General features: G+C 43.5%; 1 protein-coding gene across 12 annotated transcripts in view; it reads left to right on the forward strand.

Moving 5' to 3' along the window:
- The window catches only part of Dock10 (dedicator of cytokinesis 10), a 263,483-nt gene extending 251,208 nt beyond the window's left edge, over positions 1 to 12,275 (forward strand). For 7 of the 12 annotated variants that reach the window (XM_052192769.1, XM_052192770.1, XM_052192765.1 and 4 more), the window contains exons 52-57: positions 433 to 643; positions 2,951 to 3,141; positions 7,454 to 7,554; positions 7,702 to 7,840; positions 9,184 to 9,259; positions 11,524 to 12,275. In XM_052192769.1, the coding sequence (XP_052048729.1) occupies positions 433 to 643; positions 2,951 to 3,141; positions 7,454 to 7,554; positions 7,702 to 7,840; positions 9,184 to 9,259; positions 11,524 to 11,588 (783 nt within the window). In that variant the 3' untranslated portion in view covers positions 11,589 to 12,275. The other 5 variants (XM_052192771.1, XM_052192767.1, XM_052192776.1 and 2 more) reach the window with 2 other exon arrangements.
- The last annotated feature ends 581 nt before the right edge of the window (positions 12,276 to 12,856 follow it).

The following is a 12,856-nucleotide window of genomic DNA, read 5'->3' on the forward strand; positions in this document are numbered from 1 at the left end:
CCCTGGCACGGTGAGCTGAGCTGGCTCTAGCCATGACCCCGTGTCCCTACCAGAGCCTGCTCCTTACCCACGGTCAGTCACTTGATCTTCCCTGGTCTAAAGAACAGGAATGCCTTTTATCCACCAGGAGGCAGCAAGGGAACTCATAAATCACCTGCAGCTCCTCTCTCTCTCTCTCTCTCTCTCTCTCTCTCTCTCTCTCTCTCTCTCTCTCTCTCCTCTCTCTCTCTTTCTCTCCCTTCCTCTCCCTCTCTCCCACTCTTCCCCCTCTCTCCCTCTCTCCCCCTCTCCCTCTCTTCCCCTTTCCCTTTCTTCCCCTCTCCCTCTCTTCCTCCCTCCTTCTCTCCCTCCCTCCCTCCCTCCCTCCCTCCCTCCCTCCCCCTCTCCCCCTCTCCCCCCTCATATATATATATCCTTAATGTGTTGACACAGGTAAACCCCAAGGATCTGGATCCCAAATATGCCTATATTCAGGTGACCTATGTCACGCCATTCTTTGAAGAAAAGGAAATAGAAGACCGGAAGACAGACTTTGAAATGCATCACAACATCAATCGCTTTGTCTTTGAGACACCCTTTACTCTGTCAGGCAAGAAGCATGGAGGAGTGGCCGAGCAGTGTAAGCGGAGGACGGTCCTGACCAGTAAGTTCAGGGGCTGCCGGCTGCCTGGCAACCTTCCCCACCTCGGGCTGAGACAGCCTGCTGCAGGCTGGATTAGCCTAAATCATGGGTTGCTACAGGGGCAAGGGAGACAGCGCGGTTAGTAAAATGCTTGTTGTACAAGCATGAAAACCTAAGTTCCATCCTAGCACCCACCAAAGAAATACCAAGGCATACAGGCCTGTATTGAAAATCCCAGCATTGGGCAGGCAGACTCAGGGGGATCCCTGGCACTCACTGACCCAATCAGGGAGCCCCAAGTCACTATCTCAAAAGAAGGCTCTGTCTTAAAAAGAAGGTAGTGGACTTCTGAGGAGCAATCCTCATGTTGATATCTGATCTCCATACACACATGTGCGCACACACAAGTGCACCTGTACATAGGTACACACATAGGAAGTCAGTTTAATCCTGCAGATAAGTTTCCAAAATATGTTAACCTGGAGTTGTTTGAGGGAACAGGAGATTCACCCCCTGGTTATGTTCTGCTAAGAGGAAGCCTAAGTTCAAAGCAAATTTGGGCTACATAGCCACATTCTATGTCAAAACGACAATAAAATCGGGGGAAGAGGACTTTTGAGAAGATGCTGTCAATAGAACTAGTTTAACAGCCTCTCCCTTGAGCTGGGATATTCACAAGAATCATGGTGTCACTATGGTAAAGTGACACCGTCACTAAACTCTCCTCTCCATAACCACCACCACCACCACCACCATCACCACCCCTGTTACCTGCTCCCAAGTTAGCAGTTATTTCTATGACCAGCTTTAGAGTAAAATTCTACCCACTATAGGCTTCCAGTTCTTCTCTAAGTGAAAGCAGGCCTTGGTCTGCAATACCTAATTCTATGCCTCCTGCATCTCTTCCGTGAACTACTCATCTCTTCTGTGAAGTAGTCACCCCTCCTTTTTGTTTAACGGACATTGAGAGCTGACTAGAAGATGGGCTGCTTCAGGGTCCTGTCAATCCATATAAATAAAACACAACTGTGCCCTCACAATGTTCGCAGTGGGGTAGAACGAAGACCCAAATAAAGGAAGAACTTCCAGGGAAGGCTGCAAAAACAAATGTTTTAAAATATAGGGGCATGGTCTAGGATACTAAAGCCCTCTGAGAAATGAGTGAAGTTTCTTTGGAGGAAGACTCCCAGCTATGTTGAGAGACCCCAGTTTTGAGTGAAACCACCAAGAATCACACTGATACGTAAAGTCTGAAAAGCATTTGCCTTGGAAAGCTGACCCAGAGGGTTGTGGTTAAGACACATCTAGAGTAAAATTTCAGTATTTTATTCTACATTGAGAATTCTTTTTTTATTTTTATTTTTATTAGATATATCCTTTATTTACATTTCAAATGTTGTCCCCTTTCCTGGTCCCTCCTCCCGAAAATTCCCTAACCCCTCCCCCTGCTCACAAATCTACCCACTCCCACTTTCCTGCCCTGGCATTCCCCTCTACTGGGGCATGGAGCCTTCTCAGGACCAAGGGCCTCTCCTCCCTTAGATGTCCAACAAGGCCATCCTCTGCTGCATATGCAGCTGGAGCCATGGATCCTTCTGTGTGTACTCTTTGGTTCCTGGTTTAGTCCCTGGGAGCTCTGGGGTCAGTCAACCATTGGACTGAACACAGGGTCCCCAATGGAGGAGCTAGAGAAAGGACCCAAGGAGCTGAAGGGGTTTGCATCGCCATAGGAGAATTCTTTTTTAAAAAAACCTTTATTTTATTATTTACATTTCAAAAGTTTCTTCCCTTCCTGGTCCCTCCTCCCCAAGTATTCACCCCTTCCCCCACCTGACCTCTGAGAGGGTGCATCTTCCCCTACCTACCCACCCCACATGCCCACCAACCCTACCCCACCACCACCACCATCCCCCTTCCCTGTAGTATCAAGTTCCCACAGGGGCTTCTCCCACTGAGGCCATACAAGGATGTCCCCTGCTACACTTGTGGCCAGGACCACTAACCAGCCCATAGGGGGTTCATGAAGATTTTATTATAGTGTCCAGGTTTAGCGCATGCTGTAATCCTTTCAGGGTTTGACTATTCTGTCTTAGCACAGCCTCAACAAGGTTGATGTAAGCTAAAGAAAGTGAAAGTGGACACAGAGAAGTATCTGGGGATAAAACTAAGCCATGTAAGACAGGATGACCCCATAGGCTAAAAATAACTCACATCCACGGACAGAATGTGATATGTTCCCAGAAACAATAGAAAATCCTGAAGACCTTCGGGGGAACCTGGTACTTTTCTCTGCCCCTTTAACTCCGTTTGTATGTCCTTTGTGTGCAGCCAGCCACTTGTTCCCGTACGTGAAGAAGAGGATCCAGGTCATCAGCCAGTCAAGCACAGAACTGAATCCTATCGAGGTGGCAATTGACGAGATGTCCAGGAAGGTCTCTGAACTTAATCAGCTGTGCACCACGGAGGAGGTGGACATGATCCGGCTACAGCTCAAACTCCAGGGCAGCGTCAGCGTAAAGGTCAGCAAGCATCGCCCAGAGCTCGGGCTCACACAGCCAGTGACACTTGCTATAAAATGCTCGGGAAGCCTTCATTACATAATCTTTTTACTACAGTGTACATAAGAAACACTCTGGCTGCTTGTGTTACTGTCTCTATTAGTCATTTTCCTCATTGCTGTGAGCAAATATTTCCAAATACCAGAGAATAAATGACTTAAGGGAGGGAGGGCTGGTCCTGGGTCACCGTTTACGAGTAGCGTCAATCAAGCTAAGGAAGGTAGACTGGCAGGAACATGAAGTTGCCGGTCACAGTGTGACCCCAGTTATGAACAAAAGAGAGATGAATGCTGGTGTTGAACTCACTCCTATCCAGCTGTGCTACCCACATTTACAGTGCATCCTCCCATCCCAGTTGACTTAATCTGGAAAACCCCTCACAGACATGCCCGGAAATTGACTTTCTAAGTGATACTGTATTCTGTCAGTTGACAACATTAACTATCTAAGACTTTTATCTGCATCTTTAGAATTAGATTAATGTCAATGTGGATGAAGTAAAGACCCCACTAATAATTGAAAAGCCCTGTGTTAGGTGGCCCAAGCCCATGTATATACATGGGCAACACTAGTCAGGTTCAGGAGGTTGTTGAGGAGTTGAAGATGGTGTGTGTGGGGATGTGTGTGTGCGCGCACATGCGCACAAAACAATAATAAATATAGAAGAGGTCATGAATTACAGAGAGAGAGTCTGGGAAACTCGGGAGGAGTTGGGGGTGTGGACATGATGATAATACAGTATAATTATGTCTAAAATTCTCCAGGGATAAAATTTTAAATCTAAATTTTAAAAACGTAAGAGGGAGCCTTAAGGAATAAAGAAACTCCAGTGGTATATGAAGATAGATGTGGTCGGGGTGGGGGTGTGAAAATGACTAAAATTCATTATATAAATGATTTAAAACCATCATCAAATTTTAAAACATCCATAGACATACTAAATTTGGCTTCAAGAAAATCTCTTCTCCCTCACCCTCCCGTATCATATGCCCTAACCAATGAATAAATTTTGCACTCCATACAAAACCTTATTTGTGACAAAAAAAATTTTTTAAAGAAGAATGTTTAAATAGTTCAGAAATATGTGTTAGCGCTTATGGCCTGTGAGAGCTATGACAGCAGCATAGAGAGTGGACAATGGGGAATGGGGAGAAGAAAAGTTCCAACTGTACCAGAACCACTGAGGACACTGGCGGCTCCAGTGGCTGGCAGAGGCTCTCAGCACACTTGGCTGGACATCCACCCCTAAAACTGATGGTGCTGGCGCAGGAGGCTAGCAGGAACACAGAAAGCAGGGGCCCAATACTGGGAGGCCAGGCCTGGTCTAAGTGCTCTGAGGAGGAGGATGGGGTTAGATCCCAACATGTCCCTCATGGTGGAGAAGAAGGCAAGGTGACTTGTGGGACAACTTTTAATCAGCAATGAACATAAAATAGTATCTTAATGTACTAATTTTAAAAGTCAGAATTAACATGAAAAGCCCATAGTGAACAAAGTAGTAATAATGTTTTAGGGCTGGGAAGATGGCTGAGTAAGTGAGGGCATTTGTTGTTCAAACACAAGGACCAGCGTTCAGATAATAATAATAATAATAATAATAATAATGACCCTGATGATGGTGGTGATGATATGGTTGCATGCACACCTGTAACCCCTGGGCTGTGGGAGGGGGCAGGAGATGGACATGGGTGATGGCGGACTTGCTGATTACGAACCTAGATCCGGGTTTAGTGAGAGCCCGTTCTCGAGGAAATAAGGCAGAGGGTGGTAGAACAGGACACCCGATGTGTTCCTCTGGCCTCTGCCTGTGCACATAAGCACACATGCAAATATGCACGAGGAAGGTTGGCAAAGAGGAGAGAGAAAGGAAGAAAAGGAAGGGCTGTAAAGTGGCCCAACCGGGAAAGGCACTTGCTGCCAAGCCTGAAGACCAGAATTCAATCCCTGCAACCTACAGAGTTGAAGATAACTGATTTCCCCAAGTTGTCCTCTGACTTCTGTATGTGCATCCTGGCAGTTATGCTAACACACACACACACACACACACACACACACACAGACACCACAATACACATTACACACACAGCATAAATAAATAAATGTAATAAATACATCAAAAGCGAATTTTTAAAATAATTAAAGAGAAAGAAGGAAACATGATGTCTTAGATAAAATCAGACCAGTAGCAGTGCCTTTCCCTGCAATGTTTGACCTGTAACAAAAGGAAGAATCACTGATGCTGGAGCTGATATGCTCAACTCTTGTCCATTTCTCTTTTCTGTGTCCCTACTGGCTGACTCAAAAAGAAATAAATAGATATGATCATACTGAGCATTAAGGCAAGACAAGTCAGCAGCCCTGGGCACACAGCTGGGTGGAGGATGAGCCTGGAGAATCAAAGGGCATGTAGTACCAGAGGCTATGCCCACTGCTCTGCAAAGCTCAGTGTTCAAGGGCATCTGACTCCGATACAACATTAGCTCCCATCTTGCCATGGTTTCATTTCTGTTGCTGCTTTATTCATATGAATAAATATTACTTTTCTATTTATAAATTAGTAATTATGACTTGTTAAATTTATAATTAATAATTGATAATTAATATTAATGTTGATATTGCCAAGGTATTATAAAATACTTTGGCAAAAAACAACTTCAGGAAGCAGGGTTATTCGCGCTTACAGTTCCAATGATAGTCCACCATTGTGAGAAGCCAAGGCAGAAGCTTCACACTGCTAGTCACACTACATCTGCAGCCAAGAGCAGAGAAACGAGCCCACACATGCTCAATTGCTTGCTCGTTCAGCCTGCTGTCTCTCCTCTACACATGTAAGGAACCCCTGCCTAGGGAATAGTGCTGCCCACTATAGGCTGTCTTCCCATGTCAGTTCACATATGGAAGACAATCCCTGACAGACAAACCCATAGGCCAACTCAGCAGAAGCAATCCTTCATTGCCAGATGATTCTCAGCTATAAGGTTGAAAATTAAAGCTAGTCATCACACTTTCCAAAACCCATACCCGTATTAACAGGCTATATCACTAAGAGAAATGAACTCCTTCACTCATGCGCATACATGGGAACAGAAGCTGGTATTGCAAAGCTGGGGGCAGGGGATGTATCTCAGTGGTAGAGCATATCCAGATCATAGGCAAGGTCCAGGGCTCAGCCTCCAGCACTGCAAAATAAAATAAAAGAGAAGAGAAGAAAAAGAAAAAGAAAAAGAAAAAGAAAAAGAAAAAAAAAGAAAAAGAAAAAGAAAAAGAAAAAGAAAAAGAAAAAGAAAAAGAGCTTGGTCATGCATTCATTCAGCAACTCTGATAAATACTTCCTTGGCCCAGATCTTAGCAAGGCTTTCAAGTGGCACATGGAAAAACACATATTACAGGGGGGAGAGGGGAGTGCACACACTACTACCTCTGTGGAATGTCTTTTCATACCAATTATGTGTTTATTTTAATGCTAACAGAAGAAAAAATCAAACACTAGATGTCAACAATTAGTAAATTTAACTTCAGTGAAAGTATTTAAGGGAAAGGAGCCTCATTTTTCATGTTGTTATAGAAAGGGTGCTCTAGCAGTAGGTGACGGGCACAGGAGGCAGAGGGGCTGTGTTCTGTTTCCTGGGGAGGCGTGGTCAAACATCTATTCATCCCAGATGGGAAATCAATGATAAAGCTAGTAGTAATCGTATTGAAGTCCAACTTGGCAGACCAGTAAGGTTCTTTGGATTGTTTACTGGAGTGTGCATGAGGAGTTACTCACAGAAGTATGTATGACTCAGATGCCCCCCAACATAGGTGACAGGTCACATACACTGAGTCCCTGGAGTCCTCTGTACGCAGTCTGCTCCACAGTTAGGGTCTCTTTCTTCCTTGCAAGTGTTTGTGTTTATATACAACCTCAGGGAGGCATCTTGTGAAGCTCTTCAGCTTTCTGGGACTTACAAGGTTTTATTTTCTAAGTCTCACTAGCCATTCTCTTCCTTTGGGGGTGGAGATGTTTCAGTGCAAGGAAGTCGCAGCATCATAAGATGGCACATGACTGAATTTGGCCAGGGGAACAGGAAAGCCAAACTCTAGTGTATCGAATTAGTGGCTTACTGACCCTTAGAAAAACAAGTTTCAGCAGGGATGCAAAGTGGTAGATTACAATGTAGTGTGAGGGTGCCAGAGTACCATGTGATTGCTTAGAAAACTGACCCTCTCCTTACCATGGAAACGGTCCATAAAGAAGAGGAACCAGCCTCAGCCAAATCTCTTCTCCTCATAGGTCAATGCTGGGCCAATGGCTTATGCTCGAGCGTTTCTTGAAGAAACTAATGCAAAGAAGTATCCTGACAACCAAGTAAAGCTACTGAAGGAAATATTCAGGTAGGATTAGAATGTTCCTCTTCATATGGGAAGGCATGAATGCCATCCAAGGTGGCAGTCTATCTACCTGGCTTAGGACCCAAAGTCACTGAACTCAGTGCCTCTTCCTGTGACTGGATTTTAATTTGCTTAATGCTGTGGTTAAAGGCAATTTGCAGATGCATGTGGGCAGGCTCTTGATGTGAATGAGCGTCTCATCAAGGAGGACCAGCTGGAGTACCAGGAAGAACTGAGGTCCCATTATAAGGACATGCTCAGTGAACTGTCTGCCATCATGAATGAGCAGGTGAGCATCCCCTGGTGTGACCCACAGTTCCTGGCTATTGCTAGAGGGACGGTAGAGTCTTTCCTTAGTGCATTCACTGTTCCTGACATCAGCACTGTGATGCTGAGTTTCTCTCTCCCTGTGTACAACAGCCCTTGGCCCAAAGCACAGAAACACCTACAGAAAGAGAATATGAGAACTGAAAGGCTTTCCACAATTTTACAGGTATTGACCCAAGCCGTACAGAGTGTTGGCTCTCTAGAATGTTTAGGTCTGGTTAGACACTGAGAAACACAAGGTGGGAACCTTCCCCTGCCCCATTAGTCCCTTGAGGAACTCAATACCAAAAATATGGGGTAGCATTTCACATTTTTGCAGCTAGGGGCTTCTATACCCATATTCAGAGTGAACCTCAGGGAGACCCATGTTCCCATGAGTCTTTTACCTTGAGACTTCCTTAGCAGACACTGGACCTCAAGCAGTGGTCCACAATTAGAAGAAAAAAAAAGATAGATAGATAGATAGATAGATAGATAGATAGATAGATAGATAGATAGATAGAGATAGATAGAGAGATAGAGAGAGATAGAGAGATAGAGAGAGATAGAGAGATAAATAGAGAGATAGAGAGAGAGAGAGAGAGAGAGAGAGAGAGAGAGAGAGAGAGAGAATAGATTGGTAGATAATAGCATAATAACTAATCAGATGAGAGAAAGAGAGAGACTTTGATAACATAATATATGATATATATAACAAACTTCCATAATGCTGGGCATATATCCACCATATTCTGAATGGCTTGCATGAATTGTGACCACTCAATAATGTCAGTATTTTGGAGGCACTAAAGCAATCAGTTGAACATCACATGAACTTCTCTAATCTACTTAGCAGCATCCATCAACCCTCACACTCTACTTGGGTGGTGACCTGGAGCCTTTCCAGTAATGTGATATGGCCGGTTTCATATCGGTTCCCTCTCCTTCCCCCTAATAACCTAGTACCATCACCACAGAACAAGGCAAATGCTGGAACTGTTATTCTGATCACGTGCAGGACACATTCCTTCTTCCTTGTCTTCCGCCCACTCCTTTTAACACTCCACAGTAGTTCAAGGAGGAGGGAATGGTAGACTGACTTATGATGGAAAGACTAAATCTCTGTAGATAGGATTCCCAACAGAGATCGTGTTAACTGGGGATTTCTGAGAGGTGGTGGAGCACACATGGGCAACATTATTAAATCTGGGATTTAAATGAGGAGACCGGATGTCAACGCTGGGAAACCACACATGTCTCTCACTGTAAGCCGCACCTGGCCTTGAACTGTCTGGCAAAATATTTTTCTCTTTTTCTTCCTGGCAGCTCTGTCGTGGTCCATGTCTATACAGCTTCTGCTCCTCTGTGTCTAGCATTTCCCTCAGTACTGTGAGCAAAAGTGGTATGTTTTTCTCTTCGTATGTCTCTCCTGTCCTGCAGCCTTCTGTCTGCCCTCCTCTCCCCATCACGAGCCCCGCCCCAGCCAGCTTTGGTGACTGAGCTTCTATTAGTCTCCATTGCCACTTGAAGACTTGTCATGTTGACAGCTTAGCTTTCACAAAGGAAACTCACATGACTTCACCTCCTAAATGTATTTGAGCACCTTCGATTTTTTTAAAAATAAAGAACAGAAATGCTTTCGTGATACTTCAAAATATAAAAGAAAAACACAAAGGCCAGGTGTTAAAGAGGAGAGAAATATAAAATGTTTTTGTGTTAAGGAAACCTTTAATAAGAGAAGAAAAATTTGGCTCTCTGCTTTCTGGAAACCAATCAAAGAGAAAACCCTAATGGATTGCACAAATCTCCTTATTCAGTAAAAGAAATCTATCTGTTGAAGAGAAAGGTGATTGTCCTGCTCGGCTCAGGCATATAATGGGGCCTCATCAGATAGGTGACTAGATAATGGAGTATTTTCCTTTGTCTGAATGTGAGCGTATATACTCCAGAAGCAGGTGCACAGATAACTAAGTGCTGAGAGGCCTTAGCAGCTGAGCTTTGCAAATCAGAAATAATTTGAACCAACTGACATAGAAATAGAAACACAAAATTAATTATGCCATATGCACCCCACAGGGCCAAGAAAAGTCTTAGCTTGAAAATTACCAAAAACAACCATGTTGTTAGAGGGAAACACTCACTGTAAGAGGAACCAGGGTCATGCCTATGACACATGCCTGTGATCTCAGCACTTGAGAGTACAGGAGAACAGGAACAGTTCAGGATAATCATTGGCTCCACCGCAGTCTGGGATACATAGGATCCTTTCTCTAGAAGAAAAAAAGGACTGATAACAGCTGGAGAGAGCAGTGAGGTGGCTCGTTGTTTGAAGTCTCTTGCCTGAAGTCCGATGACCTGAGTCCAACCACTGGGACCCACATGATAGAAAGAGGGAACTGACTTCTACAGGCTGTCTTCCAGCTTCCACATGCACAATGTGTCATGTGTGCATGCACGCACATATATGCACTCACACATTTTAAAAAAAAAAAAAAGGGAAAAGAGAGGAAACAGAACCCAAAACAGAATAATGCTGATGTATAAAATGGAGATGTGGAAATGAAGTAGTTTGAATTGGTAGTGACAAGGCACCCCTTCCTTTAATAGGCAGCCAGAATTCAGTTTCATAAACAGCCTCAAATCAAAACCATGAAGACCTTTCCTTGGCTGGGGCCAACAGAACTCATACAAGCATGCCAATGAGGCATAAATATAAGATGCTCTTTTGGACTGTGTTTCAGCTGAGCGAGGGTGGCAGCAGCATCAAGTCAGCTGTGGCCATGAGGATCCAACTTAAAGCACAGAGGCGGGAGCAGAGCCATTCTGTCCTGGTGCCAGGAAAGTGAGATGTGAACGTAGCTTGCTATCAGACGCAGACACGCTTTAGACACATAAGAAGCCAAATTACTTATGCAGGATCTTGTGACCCTAACCAGAGGAAGGATGTAAGGCACACTCGTGGAACACTCAGATGCCGAGTGCTCTGTGGAAAAAAAAAAAAAAACCTCTGGGGTGAGACATCAGCACAACATCATAGTGTGTGAGATTAGTGAGGAAATCATATCAGAAAACAAATACTCACAAATCTCTTTTGTACAAAGATATACTTCAGGGATGCACCCACAGTTTCTATAGGACTGTGGCTACTGTTTACATAGAGTTGCTTTGATATGGCTGACAAAGTGCCATATAGATATATTGGTATTATTTTCAGGTAAGTCAGATTGATTTGCTTATACTCCCATTAATGCAAACATTCAGGTGAGTTTTCCAATCTTTTCCCCTTTACAGTAGATGTTAGCAATATAAATTATAAATTTCTAGAATAGAATGAAATACTGGAATTAATCAAATACATTTGTAAACATTTGTAAACACTTAAATATTTATGAATTCATATCTTGACAGTCAAGAGTATAGTGAAGCTACTTTGAACATCCCCATAGCAACCAGCATATGGGCTTTGAAGAAAATACTCTTCAGAACTACTTTGACTAAGATATTTTCCAAACGTACTAACACCCCTTTGGGAATGAGTCACTGTTCTGGATTTTTATTCTGTGTTTGAGGATATGAAAATTGATCTCTACTTATTTGTGTGTGTGTGTGTGTGTGTGTGTGTGTGTGTGTGTGTGTGTGTGTGTGTTGTATCTGTTTTGATTTAAGATTACGGGCAGGGACGACCCAGCAAAGTGCGGAGTGGAGCAACCCTACACCACACGTGTAACTAGCAAGGGGACCACAGCTGTACCTGTGGTCTCCATCTCATCCAGTGCGGAAGTTTAAGAGGAGTCCTGGAGCATCCGATGCACCTCTCAGAGAACTCTCTAAAGTTTTGCAGCTAATCTCGGGGAAGAAAAAGATAGATTTAATTTATTTGAAGTTTTTACAGTGTTAATCTTGTTTACCTCGCTAGCTTGAGAATTTTGCCAGCCTCTGAATTTGCACATTTTCTATGATTCCTTTGTTCCCTTGGAGTAGTATTGATCAAGACACTCTAAACATTTGTTCTGAAATTCCATTGAACATGCAGCTTAAAAGCAAACTGAGTTTGCTCTTGGGTATAATTTGCTCAATTCCAGGTCCTCGTACATGCATTTTAAAGGTCAAAGTGAATGTTTTTATAACATTTAAGCATATTTCCGATGTAAATAGAAGATTGTAAAATATATGGTTTTTATCACATTTCAAAGAATGTTTTTAGTTGATACTTACAAAAGTACTAAAATTATATGGGTAACATTTCAGATGTTATATTAAAATATTTGTGTATGTGTAAAAAATGTTGATAAATACTAATCCCTAAAGTTTGTGGACTTCCTTTATTTGTAATATATGTGCTTTTAAGAGCAATGGGATGTGAAATTATAAAAGTATTTTGCTGTTGTTACTATAAATAAAAATACAGTTACTTTGCACTTGATTGCCTTTGGGGAGCGGGGTCAGTAGGGTACTCTCCTGGCACGCACAAATGCCCAGGCTCAGCCCTCACCACTGAGTGACCCAGAAATGGCGGTGACACCTGAAATCCCAACATTCAGAAGGTGGAGATTGGAGGGTGGGAAATTTAAGGTCATCTGCAGCTACTCAGCAAGTGATGGGATGGCATAAGTACCTGAGAAATGGGCAGGTTGCTGCTGTGAGTGGTTTCTTGGATAGCTATTGAACCATCCATATGCTGTGCTTTTAATGCCTTACCAAAAGCCAAAGAAAGACCTGAGCCTCAGCCTGGAAACTCCTCTAAGGATGAATGAAACACACTGAGGCTTTCTAAATATAGGATATTAGAATGATTTAGGGCCAATACGAACCAGAATTCTGATGCCTGTCTCAGCTATCCACACAAATTCTATTCCTGGGAGAAACTGACACATTTCATATGGTAGCTTGTTTCCACACACCCCCATCCAACATCAGCAGCAGTGATATCAGCTGACCTGCCTCCAGCTGCAGAATGCAAACTATTGAGTGGCAGCATACAGTCACCCTCAACAGCTAT

The sequence above is a fragment of the Apodemus sylvaticus genome, chromosome 9 (genome assembly GCF_947179515.1).
Source record: "Apodemus sylvaticus chromosome 9, mApoSyl1.1, whole genome shotgun sequence".
NCBI lineage: Eukaryota > Metazoa > Chordata > Mammalia > Rodentia > Muridae > Apodemus > Apodemus sylvaticus.